This window comes from Chrysoperla carnea, chromosome 3 (genome assembly GCF_905475395.1).
Source record: "Chrysoperla carnea chromosome 3, inChrCarn1.1, whole genome shotgun sequence".
NCBI lineage: Eukaryota > Metazoa > Arthropoda > Insecta > Neuroptera > Chrysopidae > Chrysoperla > Chrysoperla carnea.
In genome coordinates this window covers 38,459,770-38,481,783 of record NC_058339.1, presented here as the reverse complement: position 1 = coordinate 38,481,783, position 22,014 = coordinate 38,459,770, and the positions used below count along the sequence as shown (strand labels likewise).

At 28.1% G+C, this 22,014-nt stretch overlaps 1 protein-coding gene across 1 annotated transcript; it reads left to right on the top strand.

Annotated features, from left to right (window-relative positions):
• The first annotated feature begins 509 nt into the window (after positions 1-509).
• Positions 510-10,761, top strand: LOC123295450 (F-box/WD repeat-containing protein 7). The gene is made up of 8 exons (XM_044876813.1): positions 510-635; positions 4,470-5,413; positions 6,785-7,000; positions 7,256-7,843; positions 8,452-8,633; positions 9,152-9,377; positions 9,888-10,098; positions 10,290-10,761. The coding sequence occupies exons 2-8, from the start codon at positions 4,487-4,489 to the stop codon at positions 10,733-10,735; spliced, it is 2,796 nt and encodes a 931-aa protein (XP_044732748.1). The 5' UTR covers positions 510-635; positions 4,470-4,486; the 3' UTR covers positions 10,736-10,761.
• Positions 10,762-22,014: the final 11,253 nt, after the last annotated feature.

The window sequence follows — 22,014 nt, the reverse complement described above, 5'->3', positions numbered from 1 at the left end:
ACATACATTAAAAATGTAACGTATACATTTAAAATATATGCTATACCTGTATACATATTATATTATATTTCTAATCTAATTTGGGCTCCCGCGGCCCGCGGGTAAAGAGTTATGTGTGAAGTGTAGAGTAAAAAGAGAATCATCTGATTATAAAGAGTGTCCGTCGAAAAGCATTAAATAAGGATAGCGATGCTGTAGCAAAAGTGTACATTTTAAAAGATATGCTCAAAGTAATAAGAGAAGCGTACAAAACTAAATAAAGTTATTAGAGAATGAATTAATGATATGACCTAAAAAATGAGTTCTTTTTTTATTACATTTTTAGACCATTCGGTTTAAAATATTTAAGTACATATTAATAAATATTCGTTTTATATTTTGTATTTATTTTTTAGCAAATATTTTAGCGCCTTATGCCATTGCTACCAACCTCTTAAAAATACTACCATTAATATGCCGATGAAAACAACCAAAGACTTGAAAACTAGAGGACATAAGTTGGATGCAACATCTATGAACATTCTTTACAATTTTTTACAATACAAGAAGTACATACAAGTACATATATGAATTGTATGGGTAACAAACATAGCCCCTAAAAATATGGCTGCTTTTGTATGATTATCTTGAAATTGGTAAGTAATTTTTAAAATTTTTCACCTATAATAAATAACTTTTATTAAATACACATAAATATTTAATGAATCTCATAGTTAAAACATATGTAAACTGTGATTTTGTAAACGAAAAGATTTTCAATGACAAAATCACAGCCTTCAAAAAGAAAGAACGTATTTAATTTTCAAGAATTTCGATTATTTCGTTAAATTTTGCACTTTAATTTAAAAGAAACATTTTTTCAAATAAATATTATTTGAAAAAAAAAAAAAATTAATTTATTCGTTTATTGCCTTTACGTGGTAACAAAAAAAATTGATTTTAACTTTTATGTAAATTGTATGGTTCGAAAAGCAATTTATAAATCTTTTTAAATAGATTAAATTACTTTTATTTATAGTAATTATCAATAAATAATTTATAAGCAAGGTCATTGAAGATTTTAATTTTTTACTTGATGTCAAGAACAATTCAGTATTAAATAAAGCACATGTCTGAGTCGTATGACTTTTCTAATCGATTCCAAACTAATCTTAAATTTTCTATTAATTATTATTCTTTTTATTTTTAACTTATTTTTGTGTGTATTTTTTAAAAGTAATTTCAACCACCTGTACTTTTTTGGGTAACTAAGAAAACGAGAAAAAGTTTTCGTGAGATTAAAAAAAAAAAATTGATTTCCAAAAAAAAAAGTTTTTTTTTACACGTAATTTTTTTTTTTTTTTGCAAAAAAAATTGATTAAAGCCACGCCTTTTGATAATGTTTGTTTATTAATGTTGACTATGGTCAGTTATCGTACGTATAAATTTTTAGCAATGCAATTTGACTTTGAAAATATGTCCTTCTATTGTTTGAAATCTGGCATTTTTTTTATCTCACGATTTCCATTCGTATTTTGTAAATTTAAAAATTAAAAAAATTATTTTTTGATGTTCATGTTTTGTTGATCTTTTCATTAATTTGTCGTAAATACTCATTAAAATTGATTTTTAATGTGATTTAATATAATATATTTAGTAGAGTTATTAAATTTTGTTATTAATCCTTCTAAATCACTTTCTTAAGCGTAAATGAGCAAAATAATGACTGAAATGTTTTGGATAATTGATAAACTCGTACATAAACTTGCTGTTTAAAGCACCCAATTCAAAAAAAAGTATTAAGAACTCTGTTCGTCAAGTTTGTAGTTTCTAACCAACAAATCTCTTATAAAGGCGATTGCAAAATTGTGTTTCATAACCTTAGGGAACAAAAAAAAAAAAGAATTAGCTGTGAAATAAATTCATTACAGGTCTGACTGACATAGATGTACTCGGAGACGTTACGATGAATTATTGTGAGCTTTAAGATTTAGTTTATATTTTGAGGCATTGAAATTTTGTTTATACGCTTGCTTTAATTGGGTTAAGTTGCATAAAGAAAAATAGTTTTTGTATTTCTGTTCATTATTCTTAATTATAAAAATATTTTTTATTTACAAGTTTTAACAGAATTAATCACCAAGATAAGTCGCTCAAGAAATTGTAATTATACAAAAATTTCTTCGTAAAACTTTTTTCAAACATGGCCTACAAGAAAAATAACAAACATTCTTATAAAAGTTATACAGGATGCTCATTGTAATATATCACCGCAAACATTTTCTCATGATCTGATTGAAATTTGTTCAGTTCAAAAGAGCACACATGATGGAAACACTGAATTTAATTCTATCTCTTATTAGTTATGAAATTGAGTTGATTTTTAAATGACCGAAAAGATTATGGTCAAATTTCAGGATTTCCATCATGTGCATTCGAACCGAACAACATTCATTCAAGGTATCAAGTTTCGATTAAGGACATCCGTGAAAAAGTTAAAGAAAAGATAGATTAAAATGGGACACATATGCATTTATCAAAATTTGAAAAATATTGTATTTCACAAATTACTTCTGACTGTGGGTTTTTTTTTATTTCGTGAAATTGTCGACAGACTTTACACAATGTGCATTTTCCTACTTTTTTTTTCCTTTGGAAAGAAAAATACGATGTAATTTGACGGCATGCTAAAAAACAAAGAAAGCTATGATTTTTTACAATTTTGAACACAATTTAAGTATCGAGTGGATTTTTTTAACCGATTTTAAATCAAAAAGAAAGAGGTTCTCAATTCGACTGTATTTTTTTTATGTTTGTTACCTCAGAGATTTTGACTGGGTTAACCGATTTTGATGATTCTCTATATGAAAGCTCTTGCTTCCCGTGTGATCCCATTTCAATTAGGTTGAAGTCGGTTTTATTTTTGTTAAAAGTTTTTTTTGGTATTAAAGTGCTCAATTTTGTAAAATTTCGTTAGTTATATTCCAATTCGTAAAAAAACATGCTTCAAGGTCAGCACATGCATATTATAAGGTCACCATGATCTTGGATTAGTTATAAATAACCTTACATTGCATATTTTAATTCTTTTTACTATCGTATGTTATTAAAAGAAATTATAAACGAAATAATACATAATGTACAGGCTGTTTAATGATAGAATTGATATTAAGAACAAATTTTATCAGCCTTACGTCAATATATTATTCTTTAATTAATATGATTTGGAGTGAAAATAGATCCCTCTATTAAATACCTACCTGCCAATGGCTAGTCTTATTCTATAATTCTATTTATATCGTAGAGATAATGCCTTAGAGCTTTAGAGACATAGGAAACGCAATAGGTGAATTCTTGACCACAGTGAGACAGGTATAAAGAGACAAATTGTAGACGTATAATAGAGACGAAGACAGCTATATGCGCCCACTCTATTGCGAACAACCGTTTGGCAGCGACTTCGCAACTCTATGATATACAGTTTGGCAAAGAGTTTTTATGGACGTTCTTATGTATAAAACAAAGAGAGAATGCGCTGTGTCTGATGCGCCCTGTATCGTATGTGTACAACTTCAGATCAAATGATATGCTTACGCGCGCATCACACACAATACATTGTCTGAAGACTCTTTCTTTTTCTTGTATATAAGAACGTCCATAAAAACTCTTCTTACTTCATATATTTTAAATGGCTAACGAGTTGGTTGCCACATTGTATACTTACTGGATTCTCACCAAAAATAGCCATTTTGAATGCAAAAAGATAATGAGCATGTAAAAGGCAAACTTAAGATTGTCTTAAAGTCTTAAAATATAATCATTTTGATCCTTAATCTCTCTAAAACCTTTGGTAAAATTGTAATTAAAAACCGTATCCTTGTAGCAGGATGCTAATCGAAAGGAAATGTGATAGAGGAGGTATGCTTTCAACATAAAACCGTCCAAATAAGTTATCGATTTTATACGAGTATCAACCAAAAAAATGGACAAGCCATGGTAACCCAACCCATTTAAAAAAAAGATAGAATACATTCTAAACATGACCTATTGCGATACTTTTTTGTTGAAGCTGAAATCATTTGACTCAATATCTCTATTTCTGTGTCACAAAAGTGTAGGATACATGGTTTGAGTGTGTTAACACAATTTCTCATTTTTAAATAGATTTCATAAGAAATACATTCCCTCAGGCGGATTATTATATTTTTTATGGTAATTTTTTGTATTATATAAAAACGTATTTCGACTTACATGTAGTCATCATCAGTATGAATTAGTCTTAATATAAATTGTAATAGAATCTTTGGTGACGGTCTGCACCTCTTATGGCAATCGAAATACGTATTTGTATAATACAAAAATTGATCTATGAAATAGGGGTAAAATCGAAATTTAATGTGAGACTGCTGCGAGTAAAAATTAATAATATTAAGTTTTTATATAAGTCATTTTCAGTTTTTGCTAATATTTGTTATTTTGATTATTAACAGTTGTAATTAGACTTAGAATGGAAGAATTATGTTCAACAACAGATAACAACGTAATACGATCATTAGGAAGTGTACCAGTAATAATTGAAGAATGTGAGAACAATAAAGTAATAACATCAACAAATTTAATCGATATAATCGATACAAAAACCAATCAAAATGAATGTACTAGTCCAAGTCCAACCGAAACAATCATTTGTGAATCGTTTGATAGAAACTTAGAACCAATACCTGGACCATCACATCATAATCAACCTACATGTAATCAACAATTTCAAGAGACTATTGATTATGAGGAAGAAGGAGAAGGAGACGATGACTGTGAAGATGAGTGTCAAGATGATATAGATGAAACACCACCAAATGAGGTAAACAATTTGGTAGACATAGACGCGCCTGATAATATTGATGTGATTTTAGATAATACATTAAATGAGACACATGAACGTATTTTACAAGATAATCGTACACCTGAACGACGATTAATAACAATTAGTAATAATCGTAATAACACTTATCGTGACTTAGATAACGCAACTACAAAACGTAATCAAGTGTTTATCAAAAGTAATTTATTTAATAGTGATAATAATAGTGTGGGATGTGATGGTGTTACTCCTAGTGGTAGTGGTGGGGATGCGGGAGTTGGTGTGGGTGATGTGTGGGAAGAAGAGTACGAGATGATTCATGATGATGATGATGATGGTGATGAGGACGATGATGAACCGGAACCCTCAGTCTCATGTTGTGGGGTTGGAGAAGCGGATTGTGGTGAAGATGTTGTGGTTGGGTGTGGAAGTGGTGATTTTGAAGATTGTCCGGAGTCTGGTGCCGAAGAAGAGGAGGAAGGTGGAGTGCAGGATGACGATGAAATGATAATGGTTATTGATTCCTCTAATGAACAGGATGCCATACCTAGTAATTCTGGATATCGCCGAAGTTGGGTAAGTCCATCATAACATTTTATAATATTTACTAGATTATACAATTTCTTGATGTAATCCAAAGTTTCAAGATTATGGATTAAAGAGCCTATAAAACAATTGTCCCCACTTTTTAGAGTCAGTTGAATTGTTTTTAGTATTGGCGACAAGCAACATTTCAATTCGCCACATTAAATTTTTTTTCCTCAAAATTTAATACAAGCTCAAAAATATATTTTATTGAAATATGATCTCTAAAATTATAGCTGAGTACATTTTGGAAAATTTTTCATAATTCAGTTTTATTTTGAATTGAATTATTTAGCCAATATCTAAATACAAATTTCCATCTAAAATATTTTTAAACCCGCTTTGCCGTTAATTTAGGATACATAGATTAGATAAATGATTAACGTAGGACTGAAAACCTTATAATCAACCCGATTTTCATTTAAAAAAATACACAAAAATTTTTCTTTTAGGAGTGTTCTCGTCTTCTAGGAGTCAAAAATAACTTAATTTACGAAATCTACCTCAGCATTTGAAGGAGAATTATATGTTTCACAAAACATCGCTAAGGGGGGGGGGATCCTTACTCATTTTAACATTTGATTCATATATTTAGTAATTTATCCATTTTTATTAAAATTCTAAACTTTTTGGACTAGTAGATTAGACTAAAAAAAAAATTTATCCTAAATTAACACATATTTCGTCTGTGAATCTTAATATAATATTCCAATCTACTCCTGTTTGATGAAAAATTGTTTCTGGCTGAATATTAGCTCAAACAATATAAAGAGTGTTACAAAAATACGTAGCGAGCCATGCAGTGGTGGATTTGTACACATAAAAATAAGTAAAAAAAAATGTTTGGTTTCGATTTCTTAACTTGATTTCGAGAATTAGATTTAAAATTTTTTAAACGACTGATATTTTGAAACTATTCTGATATAAAAATATTTAAAGATTCTTTAAAGATCTTTTACAGTACGTAGATAGTAGATTTGCAGAGTTTCATAGGAATAACTTGACTTATGAAATATTGAATTTTTTCCAAAAAAATAAGACGGAAGTTTACGATTAAACTAAGTAGAAAAAGAAAAAAATTTATTGAACATTTTATACTTAATCTTTATGTGCTACATGCAAATTATAAAGCCAGCCTAATGTTCGGTACCTTTTAAAGTAATATTTAACACCTCTTGAGTTTTTCTGCTGCTTCAGATCGGAAACATAAAAGAATACTCCTGTATATAGTGTTACTTTTATTATATACCCCACTTTATACCTGAGTTATAATATATTATATCCTTAACCATTTTCTAATATAAATCTTCGAATTCTGAATTATTCGCAACTAATTACTGTTGTTTTTTATTTAAAAAATAGCGTAAACGTAAATTAGAAACACAAAATGCATTTCCTTGTAAGAAACTCTTCCCAGAGAATAAGACTGCCGTTGGTGATGACATGGATTCAATTACGGAAAAAATGTCCACCACAAATTCAATATCTTTATCGAGTACTGAAAAGAAGCATCGATGTGTGATACCAACAAAGGACAATCCACCACCTGAGATGATTGGATGGCTTTCACAATTCGAGGTAAGCTAATTTATATATTTTTCTGTATAAATTAAAACGTATCTGCAAATCCGTCGAGAGACTAACGGTAAAAGGAAAAAAAAAACAGATTAAGTATGATGATCCACAGACATTAAAAATAATTAATATGTATATTTTCAATCAATTTATCGCAGTTACATTTAAATTTATGGAAGATATTTTCCCAAAAAGTTTGTGTAGCGGCATCCTTCATAATTTTCTAAATCTCATGAATGTTATTTTGATATATTTCAGCGATGGTCAAATGCCGAACGTTTATTAGCAATTGACGAATTAATTGACCGTTGTGAACCCACACAAGTCCGACATATGATGCAAGTAATCGAACCACAATTTCAACGTGATTTTATATCATTATTACCGCGTGAATTAGCATTAAATGTATTAAGCTTCTTAGAACCTAAAGATTTATTACGTGCTGCACAAACGTGTCGTTCGTGGCGATATCTAGCTGAAGATAATTTATTATGGCGTGAAAAATGTCGACAAACGGGTATCAATGAATTACCACAGCTAGAGCAACCATTATTATCGACACATGTAAATAAGAAACATCATCATCGTAATATTAATTGTAAATCGGATACACCTCCAACGTCTACATCGACGTCCGCGACAATACATTCAGCATCACCGTGGAAAGCCGCCTTTATGCGTCAACATGCAATTGAAATGAATTGGCGTGTAAAACCAATACGACCACCGAAAGTATTAAAAGGACATGATGATCATGTGATTACGTGTTTGCAGTTTTGTGGTAATCGTATTGTAAGTGGATCTGATGATAATACGCTTAAAGTATGGTCAGCTGTTACTGGAAAGGTTAGTTACTTCAGTTTATAGAATCTTCACAGTTATTGAAGAGATATTGTTTTTACTGTTAATTGGGGATGAAATTCACTGCAAAAGATTGATTTGACGCATTGGTAGATAATTACTAAGACTGGCTCTTATTACTTTGATTCTGAATATATTTTTATTTTATTTTTTATCTAAGTTAGAAAATATATGCAGATCCTGCATCTGCATAAGTAAGAAGATTATTTCAAATATACGTATCGTCGGCGAACATGCGTGTTAAAAATCAAGACGCCAATTTCGAATGAATGAATGAATGTTCGAAACTAACAGTTATGAAGACTCAGAGCTGTAAGCATTATATAAGCTTCACTAGTCCATATGATCTCATTATAATCATTTTCAAAGATTTCTGAACTGTGATTACTTAGTAAAAGGTTTGAAAACATGTTGAGCCAATAACGAATTTACGAATCTGTTGTTAGAGTTCCGTGTTGTATGATGACAAATTTTTAATGAGTTCATTAATCTTATTTATTAGATATATTATCAAAACCTTTTAGAAATTGTTCCAAGAGTATGGCAACTTTTTTCTCTTTAATTTCAACTTATAATTTATTCTCTGATTATAGTGTTTAAGAACATTAGTTGGACACACCGGTGGAGTATGGAGCTCTCAAATGGCTGGTAGTATAATAATTAGTGGTAGCACCGATAGAACATTAAAAGTATGGAATGCCGAAAGTGGTGTTTGTATTCACACATTATATGGGCACACGAGTACAGTACGATGTATGCATTTATATGAAAATAGGTATGTATTGATTTGAATATACTATACAACATTTAAGTTTGTGTCTGTCTGTAATTATGCTTCAAATTTTATGTTGCACGGTTTAAGATTCAAGAATACAGTTTTTTAACCTATTACCAACGCAAATAACTTCCCAATAGCCATTGTTAAGGTATTTAAGTGTGTAATTATGCTTCAATGCTATTATCAACGCAAATAGCTTTCCAATAGTCAGCATTATTTTGTTGGATTTACTAAAGGTTTTTTATGTATTTTGAACAAAATACGAAAAATTGGGCAACAAATGCAAGAATATTTAGCTCAAAAATTTATAAATTAATCTTTTTGTAGTATAATCGCTTTATGGCGATGTTAAATGATGACATCCTTAGTGGAGCTATTTAAAATAGCGATGATAAGCTAATAGCTAATCTTCTCTCTGAAATTTATAAAAAAAAAAGCAACTAATTATACAACTATTTGCTGAAATTTTATTTAAGAATCTTAATCTAATTTGGTGTTGTTTTTGTCTTAATTAGGGTGGTAAGCGGTTCACGAGATGCAACCTTACGTATGTGGGATGTTGTATCTGGTGAATGTTTACATGTATTAGTTGGACATTTAGCAGCTGTACGTTGTGTACAATATGACGGACGTTTAGTTGTTAGCGGAGCTTATGATTATATGGTTAAAGTATGGAATCCTGAACGTGAAGAATGTTTACATACACTACAAGGGCATACAAATCGTGTCTATTCATTACAGGTCAGTTAAAAAAGATACTTTAAATTTTGTTTCATAGAAGTAAATTTTATTTTCTTTTTGAAAAATTTGATATTGACATTACATAACCTCCCGTTTACGAAAAACTCAAGAAAAAAACTCGTTTACTGGGGACTGGTTATAGTATATTACATTGCAAATATCTACAGAACGTCAAATTGAAAATGTCCAAGTAAATATTCGACTTGGAGAAAAAATGATAAGATGGTGAATTGTAGTAAAAAAATTTATATATATATATATATACAAGTTTGCTCATCTCATTTTGCTGTAAAAATTTTCGTTTTGCTATTTACCAAGAAATTTCAAATGATTGATTTGTCCTTCAAACTTCCCTTGTAAACACACGTTTCTATCTATGTACATATATCAGACCAAAATATCAGAATATTTCCGTTGTAATATTTTTCGCGATTATAATACCTCTTTTGCTTTGTGCAAGAAAGTAAAAAAGGCTTTCACCGCCAATATAACGCTGTTTTTTTTTTGCAGTTTGATGGTGTCCATGTTGTAAGTGGCTCACTAGATACAAGTATTCGAGTTTGGGAAGTTGAAACAGGTGCCTGCCGACATACATTAATGGGCCATCAATCATTAACATCTGGTATGGAATTACGTAATAATATTCTAGTTAGTGGTAATGCTGATTCGACTGTTAAAGTATGGGATATCGTTACTGGACAATGTTTACAAACGCTTTCTGGTAAGTCTCATTTTTTATAGTACAATAGAACTTGTATAAGTGTATAACTGAGAAGAAATGTCAAGTGTTGTCATTTTAACCCTAAAAATGTGTATAGTATTTAAAAACGTGTACAATGGCGCTGTTCAATTAGTGGTCTGATTTTTTTTATTTCTCCAAATTTCTGTGTATGTTAATTTTTTAATTTCTAGGTGCGAATAAACATCAGTCGGCCGTCACATGCCTACAATTTAACAATCGTTTTGTAATTACATCTTCGGACGATGGTACCGTAAAATTATGGGATGTACATACTGGTGAATTTATACGAAATTTAGTTGCATTAGGTAGCGGCGGTAGCGGTGGTGTTGTATGGCGTATACGTGCAAATGATACTAAATTAGTATGCGCAGTTGGATCACGTAATGGTACTGAAGAAACAAAACTATTAGTATTGGATTTTGATGTTTTACCACCTGATAATCAAACAAAAGATAATAATTTACAAATACAAACATCAACAGCCAATAATAATATTTTAAATAATAATTTAACAAATAATTTAAATAGTAGTAATTTAATAAATAATGTGATCACTTTAAATCAACAAGAACATGAACATGAACCTGAAACAATTGAAGATGATGATGACAGATAATAACAATATTTATTTATAAAACAACTCAAATAAAAAAAAAGAAACAAATACAAATGAAAACAAACAAATATCTTTTACTTTCATTCGAAATATACTCTACGGCAAAATTAACGCAACAAAATTTTACTCAATTTCAAGTTATCGTAAACTTTACAAAAACTTGATAACATTATAAAATTTTTATTTTTAACACGCTTATATTACCTTCATCTGTATGTATGTTTGTATGTAACCCTCTATTATCATACCCATGCATAGGACATCATCAGTTATATACATTTATTATACTACCGATAATCATACTATACATATATACTTAGAACAAGCAACAAGCGTGTTTTAAGTTTTTTAAATTATATTCTTATTAATTGAAATCTTTAAGGATGATTTTGAAAAACTGTTTGAATGTTTCATTTTCCCTTATCTGTAATCTCTTTAAATCCGAAGGAAAAATTGAATATTTATCAAAAGATAGTAGAAACTACGAGAGAGGCACGATATTGCAACTTGTGGAGACCGTTAAACTAAGAAAATTTTTGGACACAAACAGCAAAATAAATATAAGTAACGATAACATTTCGCGAAGTTAATTATTTGCAGTTAAGTGAAATTTCGATTAAATTTTTGTTGCGTTGATTTTGGCGTCGAATATATTTTATTTTGTGATAAAAAGTTTCATTTTAACAAACAGAAATATTTTGATCAAGGTCTGGGTCAACATGAAGCGACATATCACATAGGCTGCCAATATCTTTGGGTAAGCAGTGTATTCGAATTCAATTTTACCTCTTTGCAGATTATTTTATATTTATCGCATTGGATAGCACTCTAGTATAGCGATAAAGTTGTAAGAAGAAAATTCCTTTGCAGTTTTTCGATTCGATTTACCTTCGTTAATTATCATTTTTAATTTTGAAATTTTTTTTGTTTCATATTTAAAAATTGAAATTTTTTGTAGAAAATAATATTTTCTAGTTATTACAATATATTTACACTAAATATATTGTAGTATTTACTCAGATATTTATGTTAAATGTTCTAAAATAGAAAATCAAAAATATCTATGAAAATTTTCAATTTAAAATATTTAAAAACATCAAATGCGAAAAATTACAATACTATTATCAAGATAAGAAGTATTCTCAATCAAAGAAATAAGCACCAATAAGCAAATCTTCAATTGCAACGTTTCGCTATTTAATTTATAACTTCTTCAGGATCTATACAAAAAACATACATATAAATTAATCATAACTTAAATACATAGCTTAGCACTGAAATGTCAATGCATGTCTTTAAGGTATGATGAATTTGTATATATAATTGTACTCAATTTAAAACTGTGACGTCCGCATCAAATTTGTTCTCTAAAATAATATATTTATTTTCACTTTTTTCGAATTTACGCCAGCTTATACAACTTGTTTTTCAAAGCGATAAAGAATAAAGCATTGGCTAATACAACTGCTTAATGCAACATTCAACTTCTGTAGTTGATTTAATGTTGATAGATCGCTTCCTATGTAACCCTAACTTAAATCTGTTCTATCGATATATATTTATCAGTAACTTGATTGATAATTAAGAATTACAGCTTCTATAGCGAAAGTAGCAAGTCTATAAAAAAAAAAAAAAATTTAATGTTATTGATAACTGTTTTTCGAGGTACAATTTTCGAAAATATCTTTCAAAATGTGTAAAAATTTTGGTCTCACAATTGTGTGTCAACATTATAGATATTCTTTTTGTTTACACCGAGTGTAAAAAGTGAAGGAAAAAAGATTTTCGAATTATTTCCATAAAACAGAGATCTGGTGTAACCACAGATGTTCATATTGTATGCTAGAACGCTAGTATTTTAATATTATTTCAACTGCAATAGCAATCCAGTCGAAAGTAGAAACATCTGTGGTAGATACTTATAACGAGTTAAGATTATCTGCCTTAAAAGTTTCTAGATTTTAATTTGGTTTTCATTATTACATTTTATTTATAATTTGGTTTTTATACCTTACATTTTAATGAATTTCAATGGGCAGAATAAGTAAGTAACTACGCTCAATAGTTTCTGACTTTATTTTAGACCGGGGCTATTCGTCAAGCGTCAAGACGAACATCGGCTTCAATATACGTGAGACGTTTAATAAATACATTAAGTGTTTAAAAAATAACACATCGAGAGAACAATCTCCGTTATTTTGACAATCTTGTAGACCGACCGGGCTTCATCTCAATCTTTCATTTACTTAAAATACAAATTTTTCAGCTAAATTAAATCTCAACTTATTACTGACACGCATACGAACAGGATATCGTTGTTTAAAGTTGTAAAATCAGCTTAACATCATGTTCATGACAAAATTATTTTAAAAAATGTTTAAGGACGCAAAAGTATTAGTAAATTTCTTTTCGAGAGCCAATTTAAGGTACCTAAAATTTAAAATCATGGTACATACAAGTGCATCAGTAACCAAAAAAAAAAAAAAAGTAAAAAAATTCATTTTGTTATTTGTTTTTGGTAGGAATTTATTCCGCCTTTTTTTTTTAATTGTAATTATTTTTAACCAATGAGGCTTTCTGTTAAAAATAAAAATCTTGTTATTTTTACTTTGTTTAGGAGTAATTTGTTTTTTATATAAATAATAATTCATTCCATTTTGGAATTTGGGAAAAATCCGAAAAGATGTTTCATTCTATGGTCATTGTTGACTTCCTTATTAAAATGTGTAATTTTAACATTCCATCATTCTTCTAAATTAATTAGTGGTTTAATCTTTGGAATGTACTTGTAAATTATAGATTGGATCCAATGTTTAAAATGGCTGAATAGACACACTGTCCACTCGACTGATCGTTTGGTCAAGTAACTTAAAACTCTTTTATATAGTATTGGTATAATTTGTCTAGGTTGGATCATTTTGCAATATATTGTTGTTGCTTAAGTAAAGTTTACTAAAGACAGAATTAAAAAGTGCAATTTTAAGATTCCTTGAAAGGTGCCATATAAATAACAGTTAATTATATAAAAATACTGCATGTTTTCCTAGCGCTATCTTTGGCTGTTATTCAATCTAGCTCTTTTTGAAATTCAATTTAATTTTTTTACACAAGTAGTTTCGATCTGCTAAATATATTGAACAGGCTCCAATAGCTTGTCATATTGAGTTTTAACAGACAGTTGGTTCCTGTGCAATCCTGCACGTTCTAACCGCTGCTGTAGGTATTCTTAGTTAGCTTGTTCGCAATCCAATCTCGTTTGATTTTCTTCTCAAAGATTAGTATTACCTGGAAGGTAGATTAAAGGCAGCTGTTTTATTTGACTGGCTATAAATCAAAGTCCCATTTGTTAAAATTACACTGCTTGAAAGCATTTGAAGTTATAATAGGGTTGTTTCTAATGGAGATAGGAAAACGAGCCGGAATTTTCTGACCATCTTACACTTTTTTTTTCTTGTTCACTGTCGTTCTTCATTCTAGCGCAAAAACATTAAATCGTTGTAAATTGTATTAACATTTTTCTTTTAAATTTATTTTATGTTTGAATATTTTATCAGGCCATCACAATCGTACTCGTTTTCTTTTTAAATAAATATTTTTGTTACGTTTAAAATTTGTTATAATTCGCATATTTTTTGTTTTTTGCAAATTGTACTTATAAATATCGACAATCTTTTATTTATCGGAATGATTCCCTTAAAAATATTGTAGCTTATTTGTATTTTTATCGGATCGATTACTAAAATCACTTTTAAATAAGATTCGTCGGAAAATATGGGTAATAATTTAATATTATACCGGTCAAATTTTATTCAATTACAATTTATAATTTTTTTAATTTTATTATTTTTATGTTTTTTCATTTTAAAAACCATACACCTGGAAAAATGGGAAAAATTTATTATAAAATCTTGGGTGTCAAAAAAGGGATATTACTACTTGCCTATTCAACAATTATCAAGAAACGTGATTTTTTAACGCTTATAACGTTCTTATCTGGATATAATATGTTTATCGGCTTAAACGAAATTTTTTTTTAAAATTAAATTTATTTAGTAAGTTTTCATGTTAGGAAACGTTTTGCTTTAGATTTAAAAATCTGTCACAACAACGGTCTTCTTTCGGTTTTTTCGTAAATTGTACCTTCTAATTGACAAAAATTTTAAATATGAGAACGTTTGAGTCAATTAAAAAAAATTTCACTGTTCTTTTGAATATTTTAACCTCTTTTACATTAGTAGAATTTAGAATCCGATTATTTCAAACGTTTTTCACGCATTTTAATTTGTCTACTAATGTAAAATAGGCTGTAATCTCATTTAAATATCACATTCAAAAGAAAAAAAACTAATAGCATCAAAAAATAAATAACTCAAGAATGTCTCAATTGATCTACCGTGAATCGTTATGTTTTACTTTAATTAAACTCGAATTGAATTACATATGTAGCCACTTCAAGTGATATTATCTTAATGAAAATCGATAACGTTGCCGAAAATTGGTTCTTGTCTTCGGGTTTCATCAAAATAACTTAATTAACTATGATTGTATTATAAAAGACGAAAAATGTACGAAGCAAGTCTACAATTTCTAGAGTTGTATTATCAAAATGGATATTTATTTTGTTACCTTTTTGACCCTTAATTCGATCGCATTGGTGATCTCATATTATTTATTGTTTTACAATACTGACTAGTTTTGATAGATTTTCTCTATCCAACGCTCTTCAAGATGGCCAAATTGTAATTTTTATTGATGGATTTCATGTGACTTTTTCAAACAAATTTTTGATGTATTAAACCAGATTTATCAAAGAAAACTTTTCTTAAACGACTTTTCGTTAATGCTTTTTTGATAAAATGAACCACAAGTCTTTTCTAATATTTTTAGCGAGTCGGAACGTAATGCTGCTTGCAACACAAAATTTGGGGCTTTGTTCAAATACCTAAGACCTAAGACGCTGATAGAACCAATTTATTAAAACGATATTGTTTTTCACAATAAAATCTTTCGAATTGGCTTTAATATAAATAGAATCATATATTTTTTTAGTGATTCATTAAATAATTCGAATTTGTATCTTCAAAGCTCTTAATAATATTTAATTAAAAAAAATGAATGAATTAGACTGACAACTGATTTATTATAATTAATAAAAAAATAAAATATAAATTCCTAGGTATTATGTGTATATCATTGTTTAAATTAGACAATACTATTTTTATGAAAAGAAGTTCTATGAATGAATTTAAAAAAAAAAAATCCTTCTAGAATTCTAAACAAAAGTCTTTAAACCACATTTATCAAGGTGTTTGAAAAAATTTTAGTGGGCAATCAATGTCCGAGAATTGAAAACCCGTACGAGACGCCATCTTGTTTTTTTGTAGATATAGCTTTGTTTTTTTATTCGATTGGAACAAAGCTTCAAAAAAAAAAATTGTAGTTACCACATATATATTTTTTTAAATGCGAGTAGGAATTTCAGATGACTCAGACTGAATTATTATGGGTACAGTTTTTTAATTGTATGTAAAGCGCGCCAGTATCGATAAACAGTACAAATTAAATTGCAAGTTTGGATCTCAATCTACATTTAAACTTGAATTCGGCTATTTGAATTTGAGGCTAAGTCAATTTTTAAATTGAAAAACTGAACTCTGTATAAAAAAACACCTTGATATGTTTCATAATTTTTAATAAAACAATCAAACTTTTTGGCAACAGCATGATTTACTCAAAGAATATTACAATTATCGTCAAAAATAGAAATAATCATAATCGCTTATATCTTCTTAATTTATGGAAAAGTGGTTTCTTCAATAGTTGAATGCAGATAATTTTTCACTACGGTCGACATCGATTTTCAAATTCAGCTACGGCAGCAATATCTTGCCGGATAATTTGAATGGGCGAACTCTACTTGGATTTCTTATGTCAGAAACTTGTCCGTGATTTATAAATATGACAAGACATTTTACTTAGATCCAAAAAAGTACAAATTATAAGATAATATGTCCAAAAAACAAGTTAATTTGTCCTGAAGGTTAATACACTTTTTTTTGTAGGGAAATCTCATTGAGAGGTTACTGAAAGTCGTTAATTTTTTTAGATATAGATATATATATATATCTATATATATATCATTCTGATTAAAAATCTTCATTAGCCGAGCCTAGTAAAAAAAAAAAATTTAAGAATATTTTTAGACATATTAAAATGTCTGTATTTGAAAAACTATCAAAAATTAATTAATTTCCACAAAGTTTGCTGGAATCTTTAAAGCTTTAATTACATCAACTAATGAAATTATGTACACTTTTGTCTTTATGATTACTTTCTTATTTCGAGTACAGCGTTCAACAAACGATTAAAGAATGGGATTAGATGAAAACGATTACTAATAGCTCGTTTCCAAATTCTAGACGTAATTGTAATATTTTTTTATTCTTCTGTTGTGATTAAAATGTGTCCAACAAATGTTGTCGTATTTTATATTCTAAATAAGTCCCGCTAAAGTAAAAACCACATACATAAATATAGAAAAGAAAATAGCTTCTTTTCTGTTTTTTTTTTTTTATATAGGAACTGTTTTTTTGTACAAACTAAAAATTAAAATTTAAAAAAAATAAATAAAATCGAAAAAAAACCATGTGCATTATGAATGTTTTTTATTATTTATTTAGATAATAAATCGCTTACGATGCGCGCTCTTTAAAAAAAATAATCAAAACAAAAAATGTATTCCTAAAAAATAAAATATGTTTAAACAATGTATTTTTATTGTTGATAAGATATTCTCTCCGAATTTGTTGTATTTATTATTTTATAAAAAATATTCATTTAAAGAAAAAATTGTTTGATTTAAAATCCTGCAATTTCCTCGCATTTAGATTATGTAGCTCCGTTACAGAAGATTCATTTGTAATGGTAAAAGCAAAGGAATATTTGATGTAAAAATTGGCTATTAATTAATGAAAATGTTGGAAATTCCAATATATAGTGACGCCAAGTAAATAATTTCGAAAAATGGCACGGAATGTTCACACATATAAACGAACGAAGAAAGCTTAGTAGAGAGCGGGAATTTCAGGATCAAGTGTAAATCAGATGGGAATATATGACAAAAAAATAACATAGCCTTGATGGAAGAGGTATAAATCAATATAATAAAAGTTTTTATTATGCTAAAAGGTAAGAAATAAATTTTTCCTATCCAAAATCAATATTAAATCTATCTTGGTAAATATTCCATTAAAAATTAAATAATTTTCACCAAAATTAAAGAAGATCTATTTCGGTTGTTCAAACTGGAATGAGGCCGACATAAGTGACTTGAGTTGAGTACGATCTGACCTATTATGGTAGCTTGCTAAAAAAATACATAAATATGTGCTTGCTAAAAGAAAAGGCGATATTGAAGTTTAAGCCTTTCGTAGGGTGCGCGATGTAGTACCAGGAAGCTTGTTAGTTATTGTTAGTTTGTTTTCGAAAATTTTCAACGAAATTGTTAACTTATTCGGAAAAGTGAACCGTTGGTCTTAGCCACATTTATTCATTTGAATCATATAATCCGGCTAGCCAGATTTTTCTTCAAATGAATTTCCATAAATGGTTAGATCGTACTAACTCAACTCAACTCAGTTGGTTTGGGTTGAATTATTACAAGAATTCGAATCATAATGTTTTCTAACAATTTGTACAGAGTTTGGACAAATTTCTTATTGTTGGCTTCCCTCTCTTTCTAACTTATTACAATGACGTCTATCTATTTTTATATGACGTCAACAATTATCTCTAGTGTTTTTATTTTCTTCTAGCACCATAATTTAAAAAAATATAACCTTACTCGGCTGGCTTTCTTATTATGCCTGTATGGCATTTTATAGAGACTGATATCCAAAGCGTTAAATTTGTTACATTAACTGAGAAACGGATACTTTTTTGTAGTCAAAATTATTTTTTTCAAGATTTTTTATTGGTTTTGCATTTTTTGCATAAATTTTCAATAAAATATACTTAGAAAATTCAAAATTGTCTTTTTTTAAAAATCCCGCGTATATTTTATATATATGAAAAGGAGCACATGCACATTGTTCGTAATAGTATGTTGATTGTTGCGCAACAAGGGACCGCGCTTCATTTAGAGGCTGCCATTATTGATCCTTTTGAGCTGAGCGCGCGGTGTAGTGCGGTGTCTCATAACGAACGAGGAACGAGCTGATGTTCACCACGTCGGGGCGTCTCCTGCTGCACACAGAGAATATGGAACTCTATATAAAAACTATATCCACTGTGCATTTGTGATTTGTGAATTATTATTATTATAATATTAGTGAAAATTCTTTTTTGGAAAATTTTTTAATTTAAATTTATGAAAATATAAGTGTTTAAAAAAATATATATTTGTTATTTAAAATAAATCAAAAATAAATTCATATGTTTTCACACAAAATGCATCGACTGTTTTAAGTGTTTAATTAATATTTATTCGAAATATTTTCGAAGTTTAAAAACACGCCTTTATTTTTTGAATAATTTCGAGTGTTAAATTAATGTATCCTCGATTCGAAGATATTTATTCAAAGGTTTGTTATTTTTTTTTTATAAATGTACTTCATTATTCAATGCTTTTGTTAAATAAAAAAAAAAAAAAAAAACGTTCAGGGGAATATTTGATTTGAGAAAAGGATATCCAAGGAGGATTTTTTTTTACTAGTGTGTATGGGACATTGTTTAAGGTAACACATATCCATGCTAGGTATGAAGGTATGATTTAATTTTTTTAAATACGCCCATATAGACACATTTTAATTATTTTTTTTGTTCATTTTCTTTTTTTGTGTTGAATTATTTTGTTTTCAGGAAGTTATGTTAATTAAGCTAAATAATTAATGAATTGTATGCAGAATCTGATAATTTGACCTAGATATTTTAAATATATTTTAATAGGTCGATGAAAAATGCACTATTCATTCTGATTTTTTCGTTTTTTTGAATAATAAATTGCTTGGAAAATTTCATTAATTTAATTTTGTTTGTAATCTGGAAAAACGTAGATTTATGGATTATAAATGTTTTTCTTCATTTTGCTTTTAGACACGGATAAAGATCAAATTTTAATTATTTTAGGTATTAAAAAACAATTTTCAATTTAGGAATTTTTCTATAATTTCAGTTTTAAATTTTATTTCATTTTTGATCGAATTTTACAAGGTTTTTTCCTTTTGGTTTAAAATTAGCTCTCAATTTAATCGAAGGTCAAATTAAAGATTGTTTGACCTAAGGCTAAAAAAAACTGAATATGTAAATATTTAAGTAAAAAATATTTCTAAAATTTCATTACGTTAATTATTATTTACTTGGGGAGTAACTTGGTTAATATAATTTGGGAAAACTATGAAAGTTTGAGTCTTTCAAGTTTGAAAAACAATTTTTTGTCTTTTTAATAGTACCAGCTATTAAAATTTTAATAGTACATAGCTAAAAAAATACTATTTTCAATGACAATCCCCAAAACTAAATTTTTAGATTTTTATAGCAGTCCATATTTTGAAATGAATTTGAAAATTATTTAAAAATCATTAATTAAAACGCAATTATATATTTCCTAAAAATACTGTAAAAAAAATTCGCAGGCTAATGTGAAAGATATTCATATAGCAATCGAAAAAATAAAAATAATTTTGTGAATGTTCAATTATTTAATACTTTCAAACGTTATAAGAAAAAAGAGTATCAAAAAGGAAGAATTTAGGCCTTTTAATAATACGGGGCACACCTCAATCTTTGACGTATCAAACCTCAGAGAAAATAGTTAATATACACACATACGATGTTCCTTTAACATAATGACCCACATTTAAACTCTAATAGGGGTTAAGTTGTGTATACAACGAGCTAAAACTGTATAAAATGTTTTTATTTTATAAATTTGTATTATAAGGCGCTTTATAAATTTTGTATAGGTTTCGGTATATATTTTGTAATGAGAAAAGAGCAAATGATCGTTAAAAGTTCAAGGGCTTCGAATATCTTAACACAACCTTGTCTTAGTCAAAACCATGCATGGGGTACATTATTAAATTTTATGTGAGATTCCTTTCAGAAAAATGAGAAAATAGATCATACAAAAATTTTTGTTTAACGTAAAATGGGATGAAGTTTTATTATAAAATATTAAAATAATAAAAAATGTATTTGCTTTAACTATAAATTTTCTAATTTTAACCGTTGATAATAATTATTTCGAATTCATTTTACTTAAGAAAATCCTGAACTACGCAAGTTTATTTTACGATTTTGTCTTATTTCTATGAAAGGATATTAAATTTAAGTTTTTAAAAATCTTAATTTTTAATCCCTGAAGCAAAAAGGAGTGTGTTATAAGTTTAACTGCTATGTGTGTCTGTCTGTGGCATCTTAGCTTTCAAACGGATGAACTGATTTTGATTTTTGTTTGTTTGTTTGAAAGGTATAATTAAATCGAGAGTGTTCTTAATTATGTTTCAAGAAAATGGGTTCAGTTTGGAGAAAGTGAAAAGGAAAAAATCGCATTTATCGGAGTTTTTTTAAATTTTATAAACATACTTTGTGATAAATTAAAAAATTTAAGGAATTGCTAATTTTTTATTGTCTTTAAACCTCACGTTAAAATTAATATTAAAAAATAATGATTCTAAAGTCGCTCTTTCTTCAATAATTGACTATGACATTTAATTAACTATTAAAGTATATTAAATTCAAAAATAACCGGCCGCATAATATATCACAATATTGTTACGATCCGAAGTTATAGGATCGTTATCGTTTTAAAACATAATAATTTCGTAATACAACTACAACATTAAAGTAAACAACAACAATAAGTAATAATAATAAATAAGTGGATAAACAAATTAAAAAAAATTCATTGAGTTGAAAAAATTGCATTCATGTCTAGAACTCGAATAACCTAACTGGTAGGGCGCTTGACATGAATCCAAGAAGTCCGGGCTCGAGTGTATTTTTTCAAATTCTCTTTAATTAAGATACATCTTTTGGTTCAGGTAAAAATTGTTTTTAATAAGTTGTCCCAAATCGTAAATTCAAAGCTAGTAGATCGCTCAATAAATTAAACGAGTACTCTAAGTAGCCAAACAGAGAATTAAAATATCTAAATCAAAACAATATTGTTTATTTTTTACTCGATAATATAATTATTAAGAAATTATAAAAAGTTATTGCAATTTAAAATTAACTCTTAAGTTTTATTTATAAACATTAACATATCATATTTAAATGAA